Below are 18,066 nucleotides of genomic sequence, written 5' to 3'. Positions count from 1 at the left end.
AGAGCGTTTTTTAAAAGTGACCCTTTAGACCCTATAGTTGTATTTAAAACATGTCTAATTATGACAGAATATTTTTTATTAAGGTATTAGTTAAACACAAGTGAAGCATGATCTATTGTCACGATTCAGATACTGAGATACTTCTCCAGGAAGACCTTAATTCTTGGCAGTATGGACCCAAGTTACTTTGCAGCTCAAACAGATGAACTGATGATTTACTGATGTTTAAGCTTATACTTATCAGATGAATTTGTCAAATTATCAATGTAGTGTGAAACACAAATGCATTATCTAGTTTGCTAACATTAGCCCTGATTATACAGTCTTTGGCAAATGCAGGCATCCATACTTTTGATGTAGGTTCAATGCGGGACATAACTGAACAAAAATGGGTACAGAACTGATCATCAGGGACCACGATATGGAACCTTCTCTCATACAGGCATCGCATCATTAGACTTTCCAGTGTGTATTCATTGATCGGGACACTAGTTATACACCTGATGATAAACGTGTTAATACTGTATTTAGGAGGCTTGTACAATACACCACTGCATGGAATAGATTCAAAAGCTTTGCCATGTCAATCATAATGTTAACAACTGGTAGGCCTTCTTCTGGGGCAGTTATGTTTTCATAAAATTCAGCCTTCGTATCAGACATGTCAAGTTCTCAACTTGTAAACCAAGTTGATTGATGTCACAGCAATTGGGGTTGCCTGCTGCTTAGAACTTCACTGAGATACGGTCAAAATACTTAAAGACTGAAGTAAGACTCATAAATCTGTATTCACTACTGCTAATGGAGCACCACATTTGGAAATAGGGATTACTATATCCACCGTCAAATTACAGTGCAACTTAATCTGCAAAATGTAAAGTAGTGCAGGTGACAATTCATTTAATTTCTTCTTAAACTAAAGTTATAGCATCACGTACCATGCTGTTATGAGACTGAGATTTCAAATGCTGCAGGAATCCATTCAATACAAATAATTCTACAATGACACTGTAAATCTAATGTCATACCCAATGTACCTCATGGAGTAAAGTTACTTTAAAATCAGTTATTAAACATTCAGCTAAAGCAATAAATTCATTAATGACTTTTTTACCATTTCTAACAGCAATATAGTTAGTAATATGGCCAGAATGTGATTTCTAACAGCAATACATTTAGTAATGCAATCGTAGCATGTTGACTTATGTGACTAAAATGCTTTAAAATTAGATATGGTATTAGTAGCCAAAGAAAGCTAATATGCATTAGAATATTTCTGTGCTATCCTAACAAGTGTGTTTAAAGCTACTAAATGAATCAGTTTTTCACAAGTGAGAAATACTGATATATTCACCAGTGATTTGTTTCACCAACAATATTTAGTTATACTCCTGTTTTACCAAGCTAGTAATTTTACAGAACATAAAGTAAGGATCTTTGTAGCAGGGATGCACTTATTTTAGTTAAACAATTGTTCTCGTAAAAGGTATCCAAACATTCACTAATCCCCTGTCATCTAAAATCCGCTATCCAATACCAGTTCTTGAGATGTTAAATTGACTGAACCCCCCCCCCCCTTCACAAGAGAATTACTGTTCTCCTAACCCTACCAAGGTGATTAATCTAACACATCAGGAAGAACTGACATTTCTGTTGGAATGTTATGATTATTCCAAGGGATAGAAGGTGTTACAGGACTGCCTGAAAGGAACCATTGTGAAGAACTATGGTATTCAGTGTATTACTTTCCTTAGATATGAAATTTACAGCTTGAATAGTGTTTTTGTTAAGTGATCTAATATCCTGAGTTTAAAAGAAGTGGAAGAGAATTATATATTCTAGGCAGACCTGGAGAAACTGAACTCATCTTTCACAATGGTATTGTTCTGTGACATAATAATCTAATAACATTTACAGTAATCCATAATTCTGGAAAAAGGTTTGAATGTGATCAAAAATAAAACTACAGAGCTGTTTTTTATGGTTAGGTTCCTTTTCACAAATGCATAACTGGTCAATAAAAGTCAAAAGTAACACACTCTGCAGTTAACTTTGACTACTGCAGGATAACCATATACAGAAGAAAGGTTTAAAGTTTTACTGTTTTTAGATGTGTGTGTGTGTGTGTGTGTGTGTGTGTGTGTGTGTGTGTGTGTGTGTGTGTGTGTGTGTGTGTGTGTGTATATATATATATATATATATATATATATATATATATATGTATCTATTATTTATTTTATTTGACATTTGTTGACTGGGAATGTCCCACTGGGTCAAGAACCCATTTTTAGCAGAGGCCCGAGCAGACACACTTATATATACATATATATATATACAAACACACACACACACACACACACACACACAAGAACTTAAGCACAAAATAACCATTTTTTTCTATTTTCCTTATCTGCTGGATAATCTGCAGATCTTGCTAACCAACAAAATATTTGTATTCCAAAACATCAAAAGAATTGTTCTACATTAATCCCACAATGCCTTGAATTCTATCACTGGTCTTGACTTACACATTCTAAAGTTGTGGTGAACACCTTCTTATATCCACTCTGCAATGTACATTTTTGTCTAGATAAGGCCACTGGGTACAAGGTTCCTTTTCAGGTTGAAATGACAGAAATGTCAAGTGACTTGCTCAGAATCACACAACAGGCAAATGGAAGTGGAAGGAATCAATCCCTGTACATTTCCTTACATAAAGCAGCTTAAAATCTCAGATCCTTATTCCTATGTGCCGTCTTCAGATCTTCCTACTACCTCACACATTTATCCTACAAAAAAGTGTTGAAAGAAATCTGCTGAATTCACTTAGAAAATAGATTTGAACAGATATAATGTCTCTTTTTAAAACTCTCTTCTTCTTCTTCTTTTTCAAGGTTAGGGGCCACCACAGCGGATCACCTGTCCGCTCATGATTGGCAGTGGAGTTTTACTGTGTCGAGTTGCCAGCCAGGCACCCAACCTTCCACAGAAGGCACACACACCTAGGGCCAGTTTAGAATGTCCAATCCACCTACAGCATGTCTTTGGGATGTGGGAGGAAACCGGAGCACCTGTAGAAAACCCACGTGACCACAGGGAGGACGTGCAGACTCCACACAGAAGGCACCCCAGTCGAGGATCGAACCAGAGAACCTCTTGCTTTGAGGAGGCAGTGCTAACCACTGCCCCATCGTGGCCACCCCTCTTTAAAACTCTCTGATTATTTATTCATGCATTCACCAATTACATGATTAATCCAAGTCAAAGTCTTAGGGAGCAGAGGTTGATCCTGATATTCAATGGGTAGAAGGTAGAGAAATTAATCCTGACTGAGGAGGCACAGCACACACAATCCCTTGGCAATTTAGGTGAATTCATGGCACACCCATGATTTATGAGAATGAGATCACTCAATAAATTCCACATGGACACTTTTCTAATTTCATTTTACATGGGTTTTGCTGACACCATGTACAGTTCTGTTGTACTCCAGTGAATTTATTCTCTAGCTTATTTATGTCATTAGCAAATAAGGTCTCTAGAACTGGGATACTACAAAAGGGGGGAATACCTCCAACTCATTTAAAGAATGACAAAAATATTTTATTTTCCACTGTGGTCCCTCTTCATATACAAATATATTACCAACCGACTTGCTGTTATTTGACATTTCTTCCTTAGCTTAACTCAACTGATCTTATTACCTCATGTAATTCTGTGTTTCTTTTCTTCAGAGGTGCATTACTTATACCTTTTTGCAATGAGCAAAAGCAAGATTGTACTTCATCACTCCTGAATCTTACCAAATGAAAAAAAATGAAGTCACCATCACAAAAGGCATGTTTTCTCCATAATATTCACAACAATTCTTTTATAAAAAAACTAAAGACACTATTTAAAGTGTTTTCTCTCTCCCAAAACTATCCTTTTGTTGAAACTGATGTGATTTACGATTAACCTCTGTGCCCAGCTGTCTAGCCAGTGCTTCAGTCATGTATTACTATCCTAAGATCCACTCTAAGTCTGTTGAAATTTTGTGAGGTACCAGATGATACATCATGTTACAGCACGTGACCAAACTCAACGGTGCTCTTTTGAATACAAAAATAGCTACACGGCTTTGTATGGCGTACTCTTTTCTATTATGAATCCATGCTATGTTTGGTGCTGGGACGTACTAGTACACAGGAATACGGGCAGATGGTTTGGAACATCCACTGCATACTTTATTTACCGGTGCTTTGTCCTATCTGGTATTAATGATCTGCAAACCTGATTTCTCCATTGTATTATTGTGGTAATCATACATACACTATGATATAAGTTTAGACCAGTAGTTCCTCATTCAGCATTCATTTTTCATGGATATTACTTATACAGGACCATTAAACACAAGGCATGCTATTTAGAAATCACCTCCAAAAAATGTTTAAGAAATAGAAAATAACAGCTGTGTTTCATAACCTAGATTATGAGAATCAGTTGTTGATAGGCCTTCTCCAAAACAGAAATGAGTAGAAGAAAGTATTATATTCCTATACAGAATTTAATATAAACATACATGCATGAATTACAGTAATTTCAGAATGAGTGAAAATAAATGGAAATACAAGGAAGGACTTGCAAACTGTATGTAATATATTTTGGCCAAAGTGTGTTCTATTATCTAACATAATACCGACATCAATGGAGCAATCCCTCATATGACACGTAGTAATAATAATAATAACTGTATTATTATTCACATTAGTTTGAAATGCGTACTTGTATTCCATTTTTAAACTATGTGGACTCATCTACTGATTCTACAAGATATTGTCATATTTTTACACTGCCAGCAGATGAAGAAGCAGTAATACGCAACTCTCAGTAACCAGTACATTTTATAACCAAATATATTAGGTTTAAATGTATATACACAGACATACACACACATATATATATATATATATATATATATATATATATATGTATTACATGTGTGTGTGCGTATGTGTGTGTGCATATGTGTGTGTCTGTGTGTGTATGTGCATATGTTGTTGTATCTTTCGGCTTTTCCTGGTTAGGGGTCGCCACAGCGGAACTCCGGTCCGCTAATGATTGGCAGCAGATTTTTACGTACCGTGTTGCCAGCCCTGACGTACAACCTTCAACGAAGGTACGCCCATTCACGCATGTCCCCACACAGAAGACACTTTAGCTGAGAATCGAACAGGACAACGTCTTGCTGTCAGGCGACAACGCTACTGAAGCACCACCACCGCAGTCTATATATATATAATACACATACACACACACACATATATATATATATATATATATATATATATATACACACACACACACACACACACACACACACACACACACACACACACATACATGCATATATGTATATACACATAAACACATAATAAAGAATCCAAACCATTGTGGGCCTAACACTACCCTATGTTATAAACCATCAGTAACTGATTTCACTGCATTTACTTACTCCTAAAATTCTGGTCTGCTGACTATTCCCCGTGACATAAACATGTATTCATACAGAAAGATAAGGATTAGTGTTAGGGTGGTGATACATTGTGCTGCACAAATATGAGGTCTTGTGTCAAAGTATTTGCAAAATCCAGGTAAATTACACTCAATTGTAATTCTCATGACAAATATCAGTTCCCTGGCTCCTTGTGTGCCGGGTTTTTAGTGAGCTCACCAACCCCGATTCCACTTTAAGCATGAGTGTTACCTCTGCCAGATTCGGCTACCAAGATAGTGCAATCCTTAACAGCAAGAGCTTAAAAGCATAAACAGTGACTGAAGTAAAAAAATAAAATATATATATATATATATATATATATATATATATATATATACAAGCAACTCCTGGAAAAAACCCTAATGTATATTGCGATAGTATTCTTTACATTTGGCACATAGTTTTTTGTAGTCTGTTATAATACTACAGTCTTTGGGCTAGTGCACACATACAAACTGGGATGCTGTAGGCTCACTCTCACCCATTCCCCCAAAAGTTATATTTGTAATATTAAAAAAAAAAAAAAAGTGTATCTAGCTCACTCTGAGGGAAGCTAAAGTTATATCACTGCTCTAATGAGTTAAAACTCTTACAGTGACCCACAGCTCCTTAGAGTGGCTGATTGGTTCTTGTGCTACCTTGTCTGCCTCGTGGTTCTACCCACTCCATTCGCCATTGCTATGCTCGATCTCACTCTGCTTCCCTACCCTAACCCCATTCTCACCCACCTCCAAATACATTAAATTTACACCTAACCAATCTTGCCCCTCCCCTTTGCCACCTCCTCCCTCCTTCACCCTCAACCAATCACACTATATATCTTCCCTCCTTACCAGACTTTTCCTATCAACACTCCCTATCTACATTTATCACGTCCCTTAATCCCCTCCTACTCATCTCATCTAACCACACACTATCAATACCCCACCATCCACACCTCTCCTACCAGCACTCCCCTTCTAGGCTAATTAGTAGTCCAAGACCCTCACTACCCACCTCTTCCCCTAATTATATTCACTGTCTTCATTATCACCTATATCACTTCTCTATCCTCAAACCCTTCTACTTTTGTTTGCATCGCTCCTTCAGCTAACCTCAAAGAGTTTCCTATATAACTACTCTCCTCATAAAACTTAGCATTCTAATCATTACTCTGCTTTCTAACACTCATTTACCACTATACAATTGCATTCACTTTCCCATCTTTTCACTCACACTTAGCTCCCCCATCATTTAAACTCTTTATAATCTCAACATATTTCTCACCCTCTTCTTCACTCCTCTACTTCTTTTCCTTTGCTACCTCTCCTCTCCTCTTATCATACTATAATCCATCCCATACACCATCCACCCACTTCTACTTACAATACTCTAGACCTACAAATCCATCACTCATTCCCAATATCACCCTCTCTGTTCAAAATCGCTAGCACACTTCTTCCCAAGATCAAATCATGCCTTCTTCCCCCGTTCCCTCTAAAAAATAAACACAGGTATCAATTTTACTGCCTACCTCTCCTACTTTACTCTATTCTGGCAATACAATAATCCTACTTGGTGATATACACCTCTCTCTAGCCCCTCTTCCAAAAACCTGCCCTTACATTCAGCTTCCCCTCACCCCATCTCACTTTGGAAACAACTTACCCTATTCTCACTAAATATTCACAGCATTTTTAACAAAGTCAGTGAATTCCATGCATGGATGGCTCACTACTCAACTGACATAATACTAAGCTTGTCTCAAATTTCACATCTCAAACAATGAGTTTCTCCCCCCTGGTGACAATATCCCGCACTCTGACAGACCTCATAAGAAAGGAGAATTAGTAGCTGTAATTTACTCTGATCACCTTAACCTATCCCCTTTGTCCATCTCACCCCCTAATTTACAGGCCGCTGAACTTTTAGTTGCTAACTGCAAACTCAATTACCACAAACCACTTACATTAGCTGCCAAATACATCCCCCCTGTGACAACATTGCTATTTTGGAACTATTCTCTCCTGGATCACATATCACACATCCAATGAAACTACTTTACTAGGTGACAAAAACATCAACTGGCAATCCCTAACCTCCCCAATTCAAGCATTACTTTACATGGCTTCTCCCAGCTTATTACTATCCCTACCCACTTCAGCAAGCCAACCAACACCAGTTCTATCATTGACCGGATCCTTGTATCAAATCCAGACCTATTCCACCACACTGAAACATTACCTGATTCCATTAGTGAACACTCTGTAATATGTATCCAAAGAACTTGACCTCAACATCCTAGGCCACACAAATTCAAAGACTGCCATAGCCTCTCCAATTTCAACCTTGACATGTTCAACAACACACACTCTGCCATCAACTGGTCTTTCCTTTCTTACCTACCCTTAGATGATGCCATACAAAAATTTAACTACATCATTCTTGTTCTTAACTCTCTTGCCCCACTTAGAAATATCAGAGTTAAATCTCCCTTCTCTCCCTAGCTATCACAATCCACTTGTTAACTTATTTATGCTTAATAAGGACAAAGCCTGGAAATCATGGGTTAAAACAAAATTCCCCATCCATCTTCAAGCCTATAAAAAAACTTCATAATCTAACTAAAAAACAAGTCAACAATGACAAGAAAAACTACTACCTAAAAAAACAGACAACCCATCGCAGCAACCCTAAACAATTCTGGAACACTATCAACCAGATCTTTCCTGCTGGCAAGCCCTCTACACCAAATTCCAGTCCCAACAACACTCCCCTTGAAACTGCCACCATACTTAACTCATATTTTGTTGATACTATCAGTAAATTAACCCAGTCAACTAACACCACAAACCCCACTGATCCCCCTCCTCCAACCTGAAAATTGCCTTCTCACTTAAACCAGTTCCCAGTAGTTACATAAAAGTTCTCCTTCACAAGCTTAAACCTTGCTCGATCTCTGTGGATAACCTTCTGCCACTCTTCCTTAAGCTTGCTGCTAACTCCATAGCCAACTCCACTACCATACTCATAAATCACTCCATCCAAGAATCTACCATACCCTCACTCTGGATTTTTTTTTACCATTCCTATCCACAAAGGAGGTAACACCACTGAACTTTCTAACTACCGGCCCATTGCTATCCTGCCCCCTCCTCAAAATTACTCGAACACTGTGTACATAAATAACTCTTGGACTTCTTACTCCATGAAAACTTACTTACCCCCACCAAGCATGGCTTCTGTCCTAACCACAGCACAACCACTGCCCTTATCTCTTTTACACAATCTATCCCTCATGCCAGAGACAACAATTAACTTGTCGCCTGTCTCTTTCTTCATCTCTTTAATGCATCTGACACTGCCTCTCATCCTGAGAACTTATCCAAACTCTATGAACTCGGTCTTTCTAGTTTTTTCATTGCATGGTTCGCCAGCTATTTCTCTAACCAACAACAGTATGTAAAATGGCTCTCTTCTCACTCTCCCTTTCTCCCAGTCAAGATTGGTGTACCTCAGGGGTCAGTCATTGGACCATTATTGTTCAACATCTTTACAAATTGTCTCTACATATCCTGTCCTCACTCTTCTCACATACAATATTCTGACATCTCCACCTCTGATAACCTCTCTAACCTGGACACCCTTATCCAAAACTCCTTCAACTCTGTTGAAAACTGGCTCACTAATCCCCCCCGAAAAACAAACAAAAAAAAAACTTCTTCTATTCTTCCCTAAGTCTCTTACACATCTCAAAGCACTTTCTCCATCACATCACTTAACAATCAATATTGAAACTCACACCAAGCTCCTAGAAGCCATCATTGATGACCAATTCAAATTCACCCTGCACGTTCAGCAGTGCATAAAGAAAACACATCAAAAACTGGGGCTACTATACAGAAATAGAAAAAATTCCTAGCCAAATACTCTAGACTGTCTCTTGCCTATGCCCACCTTCTCCCCTGCCTTCCCTATGTCTCACAAATTTTAACTAACCTACAATCATCTCAATTAACTAAGCTTGAAATCACTTACAACAAAGTAGCCAGGTTCACCACTAACAAGCCCTATAACTCGCATCATTGCCACTCACTTAAATATCTAAACTGACTTGAATTCTCCCACCATCTCCTGTCCCTCAGCTTCTCGTGGTTCATTCTATTCTTAACCAGCCATCCTCCTGCCAAGGCATCTCCTCACTCCTCTCTCTATATACTCCTACTCGAACTCTCAGGAGTTCAGACCAACTACACTTGGAAATATACAAACCCACAAGATCCATTGGCCATAACCTTTATAGCTACTCTCCTGCCCCATCCTGGAACAAACTACCCCCTGCTCATCAGAACAATATCTCACACACAAGAATTCGAAAAAGCTTTAAAAGATCACCTACTTAATTCCTGGACATGCCACTGCAAAAACCCTCCATAATTATTCCCCTCTCACCATGTACCCTAATCACACCCCTAGTTGCTCTAACTACTTCCTACTAATACACAACCAACTGTGCCCTTCATCATACTTTGTCTCACTGGTCTCTTGCTATCTTGACTGTGTAAGCCTCTTCATCTAACTACTTTACCCATTTTCTACTTCTTAACTCCACAGACTCTAATTAATCCTACTGTTCTTCTGTGTTCCTGCCTGCTTACTATGACAACTTTGTTATTAGTCTTATGACTGTTGAATACTCTGCAAAGCCTGTATGAATTTGTAACCAAAGATACTGATATTTCGTACTCTGGTCTGCTTCTAATAGTAGCTTAGCTATTAATTAAAATACTGTATTGACTATCCTGTTTAGTCATTAAGAATATTATGTTGTTTATCTGCTTTTTGTACTATTTGTGGAGCTTTTCTCCCAGGGCCTCTGCTGAAAAAAGGCTTTGGCTCAGACAGACATACTTGGTCAACAAATGTCAAATAAATGAATAAATAAATGCACAAGATCAATGAAGGTTACTGATTTAAATGACCTGATCCCCAGTCTACAAATCCATACTGATTGTACAGCAGTATCTTAATTTAACCGTATCCTTGGTTAACGTGGAAAATGCAGCAGAGTTCATGATTTCTCTATCATGTGTTAGCCTGTGGTTACTAAGATTACTGCATGATTTTACCTTATAATTTGCTACAGCCATGGTATAATTCCAGTTATGATATATATATATACCTGGAAACTTCCATTCTGAAATTAAAATTTACAAATTTGTATTTATGCCACACCCCACCTCTTATTTAAATTATGCTTCCCAATAGAGAGTAAATATAAGAATGCACTATATCAACTTTTTCTTTATGACCATAAAAAGTGTTAACCTACTTATCTGCATCTCCATGCTGTAGTTATTATATTAACCTTTAGAGGAGACCAGATGTTTCCAAAGTTTCTAATAGATGCTTGGGGAAGAAATGTAGTAAATTGTGTACACAAAGTATACATGGTTACAACATTAAAAAGAGTATGCAAACTAATAAGAGAATATATAAAATAAATAACAATACAATTATTCATCCAATTTGTTTATGCTATATAAACTGCTATAAGCATTATTTTATTCTATATAGATAGTGCATTTAACAGTCATAATTCATAATCCAGGTGGCAAACAAAAGTGGTTTATCAATTGTGAAATCTAAGGACCAGAAACAGTGTATGATTGTAGTTTATAACTATCCAGAAAATAGACCCAAAATATCAGTAATACTTGATTCTGTTTATTTTCTTTAATCATAGTTGTTTACATACTGCGTTACTTCTGTTCGCATTAAAATAGGGATTGCTATTATATTTTATTTTTATTCATTTTTAGAACAAATTAGTAGACGTTTGCTGTCAGTATCCTCAGGAGCATCACCTCTGTAACTTCTTATTAGCATCCCTAAATGTTTGCTGTAGATTAACAAATTATGCTGCTTAGAAATGCATTATATATTGAAATTATAATTTTGTTTACTGTGTGATTTATACATTTTTTTTTTAATTTTACAACCCAGCATTGTATTTTACTCTTTGTGTTATTCACAATTTTCTGGAGTTCTACAGGCATTTATTAGAATACTGTAAAATTTTGCTCACAATTTTCTTTGTTGAATATTAGAGTGATTACTATTTCATCATTACTATCAACTGCAGAATGTCAGAATTTAACTTATTACTTTTGATACTGTTATAAAAAACTATTTTGTGAGTAAAACCTTGTTGTACATTTTGAATGGGGTAATACAAAGATAAAGCATTTGCTCATAAAACAGGAATGTTGGTTAACATTAAATCTGGTATGGTGTTCTCACTTGGTCGTACAACAGAAAGCTGTGTCAAACTATTCAGGATGAAATCATCATAAACAGAGGGATAATTAAAATCAACTTCAGTAAAAGAATTATGAAAAAATATGAGATATACTTAGATAAATGAAAAATTTGAGATCCTGTTCAATATTGAGGATAATGATCTATAATATCTGCCTAGATGTCTCGCCAGGATAAATCACTTTACCACAGTTTGATAGAGCTCACAGGTAAAAAGAATTAGCCATAAATATATAACCTTAGGAAATGTGGATATTCTGGCAGTATGCCAATGATGATACAAATATAGCTGTCAATCTGAGGGATGGTACTAACTGTATCAGATCATATGTATCTACAACTATACACATCCTGTTTTTTTCCACTGTCAACAACCCCCCCCCCCCAAAATTCAACATTATATTACACAAATGTAAGGAATGAATTGGTACAAGGGTGAAATACTGAGACCACATTACACAGCCATACACTCCTCTGAGTATTCCAAAATGTCTCACAAGCTGCAAAAATGTATTTTATAAAACTTGTCTTCCACTAATCGATATAAGAAGCCCATCGAATATAGAGATGCAGCTAGTCACTCATTTCCTTCCCAAACTTCTTAGATTGCTGGCCGTGATGCTGATATCATCTGTGAACTATTTGTTAAATTTAATTTTTTGCTTCAACTAGTTGCTTAAAGCCATTTCAACATACATTCATTCACACAAAACAGATTTCATTATTTCCCTAAACTTGACATCTGACTGACACACTATTTCTGTTATGTTCCCATATTTGGAAAATGGAATCACACATGTCCTCTTCAGTTCTGCATGAATTCCTTCTGAAATGAAATGTTAAAAAGACTAGTTTTGGTAATACCACATTTGTCTTTAGCTCCCAGTTGATTCTTATATGAACACAACAAACTGCATTGTTTGTACAGACAAGGACATACGATATAATAAGACTTACATGACAGTATGTATATACACATCAGACGTATTCACACACGTGCGCGGGCACACACATAGATATATATATATATATATATATATATATATATATTATATATATATGTGTGTGTGTGTGTGTCAGTGTGTACTCAATGTGTACATACACAGCTAAAACATGGTTGTACATTTAAAATAAAGAAAGCATCAGAGAAAGACAGGTGCCACATTTAAATGTAGTACATAGAAACCAGATAAAATTTTTTACACTGTTATATTAAAACGAATTCAGTGATGTCTGACCCATTCAGATTTTAACCTGAGAGATGGGTTACTATTTAAATTTATAGAACATGCATACCTTAAATTGTCTTGCCAAATGTTGTTTGTGGTTCTCTTCTACCATCTTAAATTTAGACTCTAGGCCTCTCATTTGGGTTTCCATTTTTTCAACGTACTGTAAGTCTCTTTGTGTCCTTCGATCTAGTACATCTATTGACTGAGACATATTCTGAACCTGTTGGAAATATAAAACAAACAATGATTTAGTAGAAGGAAAGCAGTAAAAGAAAATGTATGAAAAGTTTACAACAGAGGCTGCCATCTAACATACTCTGTCACAAGACTTTTGACAAAATGTTTGTCTTAAAAATAAACTCAAATTGAATAGCTTGATCAGAAATGCAACATCAAGGCTGATTTTTGATCATGTTTAAAACAAAATGAGACATGAATTGGAAATATAAAATTATGACTATTCTGTTTATTTGTGTAGTATTGTTTTGTTTTCTTGCCAATGTCATTTCCAAAATGTAACCCCCTTTTATTAATCAAATGCTGTCTGCACTTATTCAGTATGGATATACAATACAAACTGATCAAACAATTATTGTAACTGTGAGTCTTGAAATATTAAACTCAGAATTTTGAGTAAACTTTGCCTCAGTGCCCCATTAGCATTAGTGAATACATCTGGCCTCAGTGTACTAAACATGAAAGTATATCTGAAGGCCGGAACGTCTGAACCACAAGACAGAATATGGCTAAAGAGTTCATTTTATGGTATCTCTAATGACACCCTACAGAGTAACCTGTGGCTCATGATATAACAGACAAACCTGTTTCATTGCAAGCAGATGAACATACATCATACAGTCATGATCATTTCAACTCAAGAAGTCTGCTTATATAAAGACATTATTTATTAGTTAGTTATTTGTCCTTGTTTACTGGAAAGGTCTGACTAGGTAATACCCATTTTCAGCAGACACCCAGGGAGAAAGCTCCATTTACTTACATTACATTATACTAAGTGCCACTTAAACAAATAGTAGCTATATTTCTATTTACATTTGTACACAAATAGTAGCTATATTTATACATTCTAAGATTTTACAAAGGTAGAAGTTACTAAAGAGAAAGCCCACATGCAACTTAGTGGATTATAAAGGCAGCCATTATGTGTAAAAGTTGTTTGGTCATTTCAGTGAGAGGTTGAGAGTAGTCTGTTTAAGGAGAATATTTGCAGAATATCGTATGGTGAACACAAAGTGTTATACTTGTGATGAACATGTGCAGGACCAGGACTGGTTAAGATGTTGTTTAAGCAGTGGTTCAAAACTATTGAGTTTGTCCGACAGTTTTATTTGTGTAAGGATACTATTTCAGAGTTTAACAATGTATTGGGAGTACAGTGAGTCTCCTGCAACATTATTTGCCTTATTTGTGAGTAGTAAGAATATGTTACTAGAATGGAGGTCCCCAGCTGGACAGTAGTAAGTTTTGTACTGCAGGGCATCTTTCTGGATGATGGATAAGTTTGTGTGCTGTAGTTAGTTGTGAATATGTTAGGTAGTTGTGTAGTTAAAGCCAGTTTAATTGCTTTAAGCTATGACAATGGTGAGTCCTATGAAGGAGATTGCTGCCAAATTTAGATATTTTATTGTAGCAGGAGGCAAGTTTCTTTCTTTGAGTATTGTTTAAGTTTGTTAGGATAGGAGAAGTGCATAAAAGAGCAGGCAATACGAAGGTGGTGGCTAGAATTTTTCTTAGTACCTGTAAGGAATCCATTGATCATGTAAAAGGAGCCTAGTTTCTGGTGTGTAGATTTAATGGGGTGCAGTATATGATTTTTGGGTATTGTCTTGGAGTTTATTTATTGTTGAGGCCACACATATTAATGTTGAGTCATTTGCATACTGAACTAAACTACCATGGTGAGTGGAGGTGTGGAGGTCATTAATAAATATATCAAATAGGAGAGGACCCAGGTTACAGCCCTGAGGGACACCTGTAGTAACTGGTTGAAAGGATGAGTAGGTTTGTTGTCATTTAAGGGGGAGACAATCGCTATCGGTCTGTAGCTATTAAACTCTGAAGATGTGCTGCCTTTGTGCAGTAATATGATGTAGGAATTTTTTCCACAGTTATGGGATGCATTTTTCTGCTATGGACCTATTAGTATGAACACAGGGAAGGTTATGACATCTGTGGCCATTTTTAGGTAGTTTTATGGTAGTTTTTAGTTTAAGGAGCAACTTCCTTGTGAACAAGGTAGGTACTGGACTAAAACTGAAGGGCTGTTATTAGCATCTAAGAGAGAGAATTCTGATTTTATACGGTAGGAATTAAACTATGTGTGGACAGAGTCTGTTGTAGTCTCAGTTTTCAGAGAAGGAGTGGAGGTCTTGCCATGATGGAGTAGTTCATTTAGTGAAGACCAAAAAAGCTTTGGGTTGATTGTATGTTTATTATGTAGTTTGGTATAGTATGTTTGCTTAACCTGTTTGACATGGAGTTTTGCAAGCTTTCTAAGATTTTATTTATTTATTTATTTAACATGTGTTAACCAGAAAAGTCCAACTTGGAGCGAACCAACTTTCAGCAGAGGCTTGGGGAGAAATGCTCCAGATGCATATCTTTGTAATGTGGGCGGAAACCAGAGCACCCGGAGGAAACCCGCATGAACACAGGGAGGACATGCAGACTCCACACAGAAGGCACCCCAGCTGAGAATCGAACTGAAGAACCTCTTGCTGTGAGGTGACTGCTACCACTGCACCGCTGCACCATCCTAGATGTCTAAATTGTTGGAAGGTATTATGATGATGATGATGATTATTATTGGTATTACTATTATTATTGTTGAAGGAAGGTTATGTGAATTTCATCCACGTATGAATTTTTCCACTTATCCTCAGCATAATTTTGGTGTGCGTATGTTTGTGTGTGTGTGTGTGCGTGTGTGTGTGTGTGTGTGTGTGTGTGTGTGTGTGTGTGTGTGTGTGTGTGTGTGTGCGCGTGCTTGCATGTGTGTGCGTGATGAAAGATGCACCACTGCTTTCCTGGTTCAGTTATATGGCTAGAAAAATTCTTCCTTACCAGAGCAATTACACAGGCTTATTCCTTCACATTTATTCTTAAATAGCACAGCCAAAAAGTATCTCATATCTCAACCATAATTAGTGGCATTTACATCAGATGATTGGTAATTCACAGTATGATCTAAACAGCAGTGATGTGATCAGTGTCCCATGGTTACTTATTGTTAACAGATCTGCCTTTTTAACTAGGAAGACTTTTTGACAGCCATTCAGTACTCAAAATGTAGAAATCTAAATTAGTTAGGTATAGCCTGAAGAAAAATGTAGTTCCCATCCTCTATTACTTAGTCTATTTGGTGTGTATGTGGGGGAGGGGTATATTTTAATCAGTTCATTTAGTATGATTAGATTTTATTCAAAATGCTTTTCATATGCTCTGTTATCGCATTGTCTTCTGTATAGTAAAATAAATATAGTAATCTGAAGAAAAAAAAACACTGTACTAGTCTGAGTTAAATAACTTTGTTTCTGAATTTCTCATTGCATGTTAAGAAAAGTCAAAGTATGTTGACTGAGGACAGGAAGGAAGACAGAAGTCCAGTCTAACAAAACATGCATATTCTTTTTTATGATCGATTTACATTATCTGTGTGACTTAAAATGTTTTAATTCAGAAGGCAGTTCTCAGGTATGGACGTTTTGTTTCACTTTTTAATACACATGTAATGATTCCACAGTAAACATTATCAATAACAAGCAGCTGACTCTCTGGTACCAATTAAACAACCAAGAGAGCAGCAGATGTTTGATGTTTTTCTTAGCATTCAAACTTTATTTACTGCTACACTTTACTAACTTTGGTCCCTAGCAAAAGAAAACTATTAATGTTGTTTATGGTACGGGAGAAATCAACTAGTAAGATGTCAGCCTTGCACCTACTACCACATCACTTTTTCAGACTTCATCCTAGAGAATGAGTGCCCTACTTTTACATATCACAATAATAACAACAAACGGTACAAAGTCATGGGGTACTGTAAGGTCAAAGTGTGGGACAGGTAGCTTATTGTATTACTGAGTACAGCCTCCTGCCATATCATGATGTGACCTGTTGCATGGCTTCAAACAATTAAACTTAAAACAAGTGAGGGAACAACTAGAATGAAGGGGAAACTGCAAATGCAGACAAAAAGAAACTATAACTTGAAAAATCACAATGGCTTAACCTACCAAGAGTGCAAATATCGGGGCCGCTTTGGACACAATGCGAACTAGGGAAACAGATAAACAGTGTAGATGCATATGATTCCTGGTATTGTATGAGGCTCAGATCAATTCTATAGCTGGTTTTCAGGGGTGAGTTAAGTCTATATTAGAGATCAGTAAAAAACTGTAACTCACTCAAAACAACCAAAATAAACACCAAAAATTTTCTGTGCAGGTAAAGCAAGCCCAGTGTGCCACATACATTACCCCTCTTATTTACTGAATTCCAAGACTACACCACTTTGGAGAAAGGGGAAAGTAATGATTGTTATGGCTGAAGTCATGTGACTTCTCAGAATAAATAAGTGTTACAGACCAAATTACTCGATCAGGCTCAGTGAAAATCAGATGCATATACAACTCTTTGATGAGTTCCTTTTAAACGATCTCCAGTTGGACAGATTCACAGGGACTCTGGTCATGTGTTTACAATGGAAAATCTATAATACATAGTTATCTTTTTTTCCCTTTTTTTCAGTGCATTCTCAAATACTTACGTGCTGAGGTTAAATTTGAATCAAGTCCTTTACTACTTGAAAAACAGTTATTTTTTAGCTAAAAAAGGCTTTCCATGTGGAGAAGGAAGACACTAACACAGATTAATATAAACTTCATTTATTTTAGCTAATGTTTTACTAGATAAGACCTCCGGACACAATTTCTTTGCTGTTTTTTTTTTTGCTTGTACTGTTTTGTTTTTACAGTA

At 36.6% G+C, this 18,066-nt stretch overlaps 1 protein-coding gene across 4 annotated transcripts in view; it reads right to left on the bottom strand.

Annotated features, from left to right (window-relative positions):
• Window positions 1-18,066, bottom strand: part of OLFM1 (olfactomedin 1) — a 248,001-nt gene that overhangs the window by 180,026 nt on the left and 49,909 nt on the right. For all 4 annotated transcript variants that reach the window (XM_044058305.1, XM_044058307.1, XM_044058304.1 and 1 more), the window contains exon 3: window positions 13,133-13,288. In XM_044058305.1, the coding sequence (XP_043914240.1) occupies window positions 13,133-13,288 (156 nt within the window). The remainder of the gene's footprint in view (window positions 1-13,132; window positions 13,289-18,066) is intronic.

Source organism: Protopterus annectens, chromosome 16.part0, assembly GCF_019279795.1.
Source record: "Protopterus annectens isolate FY-2018-M chromosome 16.part0, PAN1.0, whole genome shotgun sequence".
In the NCBI taxonomy this organism is placed as follows: domain Eukaryota; kingdom Metazoa; phylum Chordata; order Ceratodontiformes; family Protopteridae; genus Protopterus; species Protopterus annectens.
Note: the sequence above shows the minus strand (reverse complement) of the source record. Positions and strands in the feature narration are given on the sequence as shown.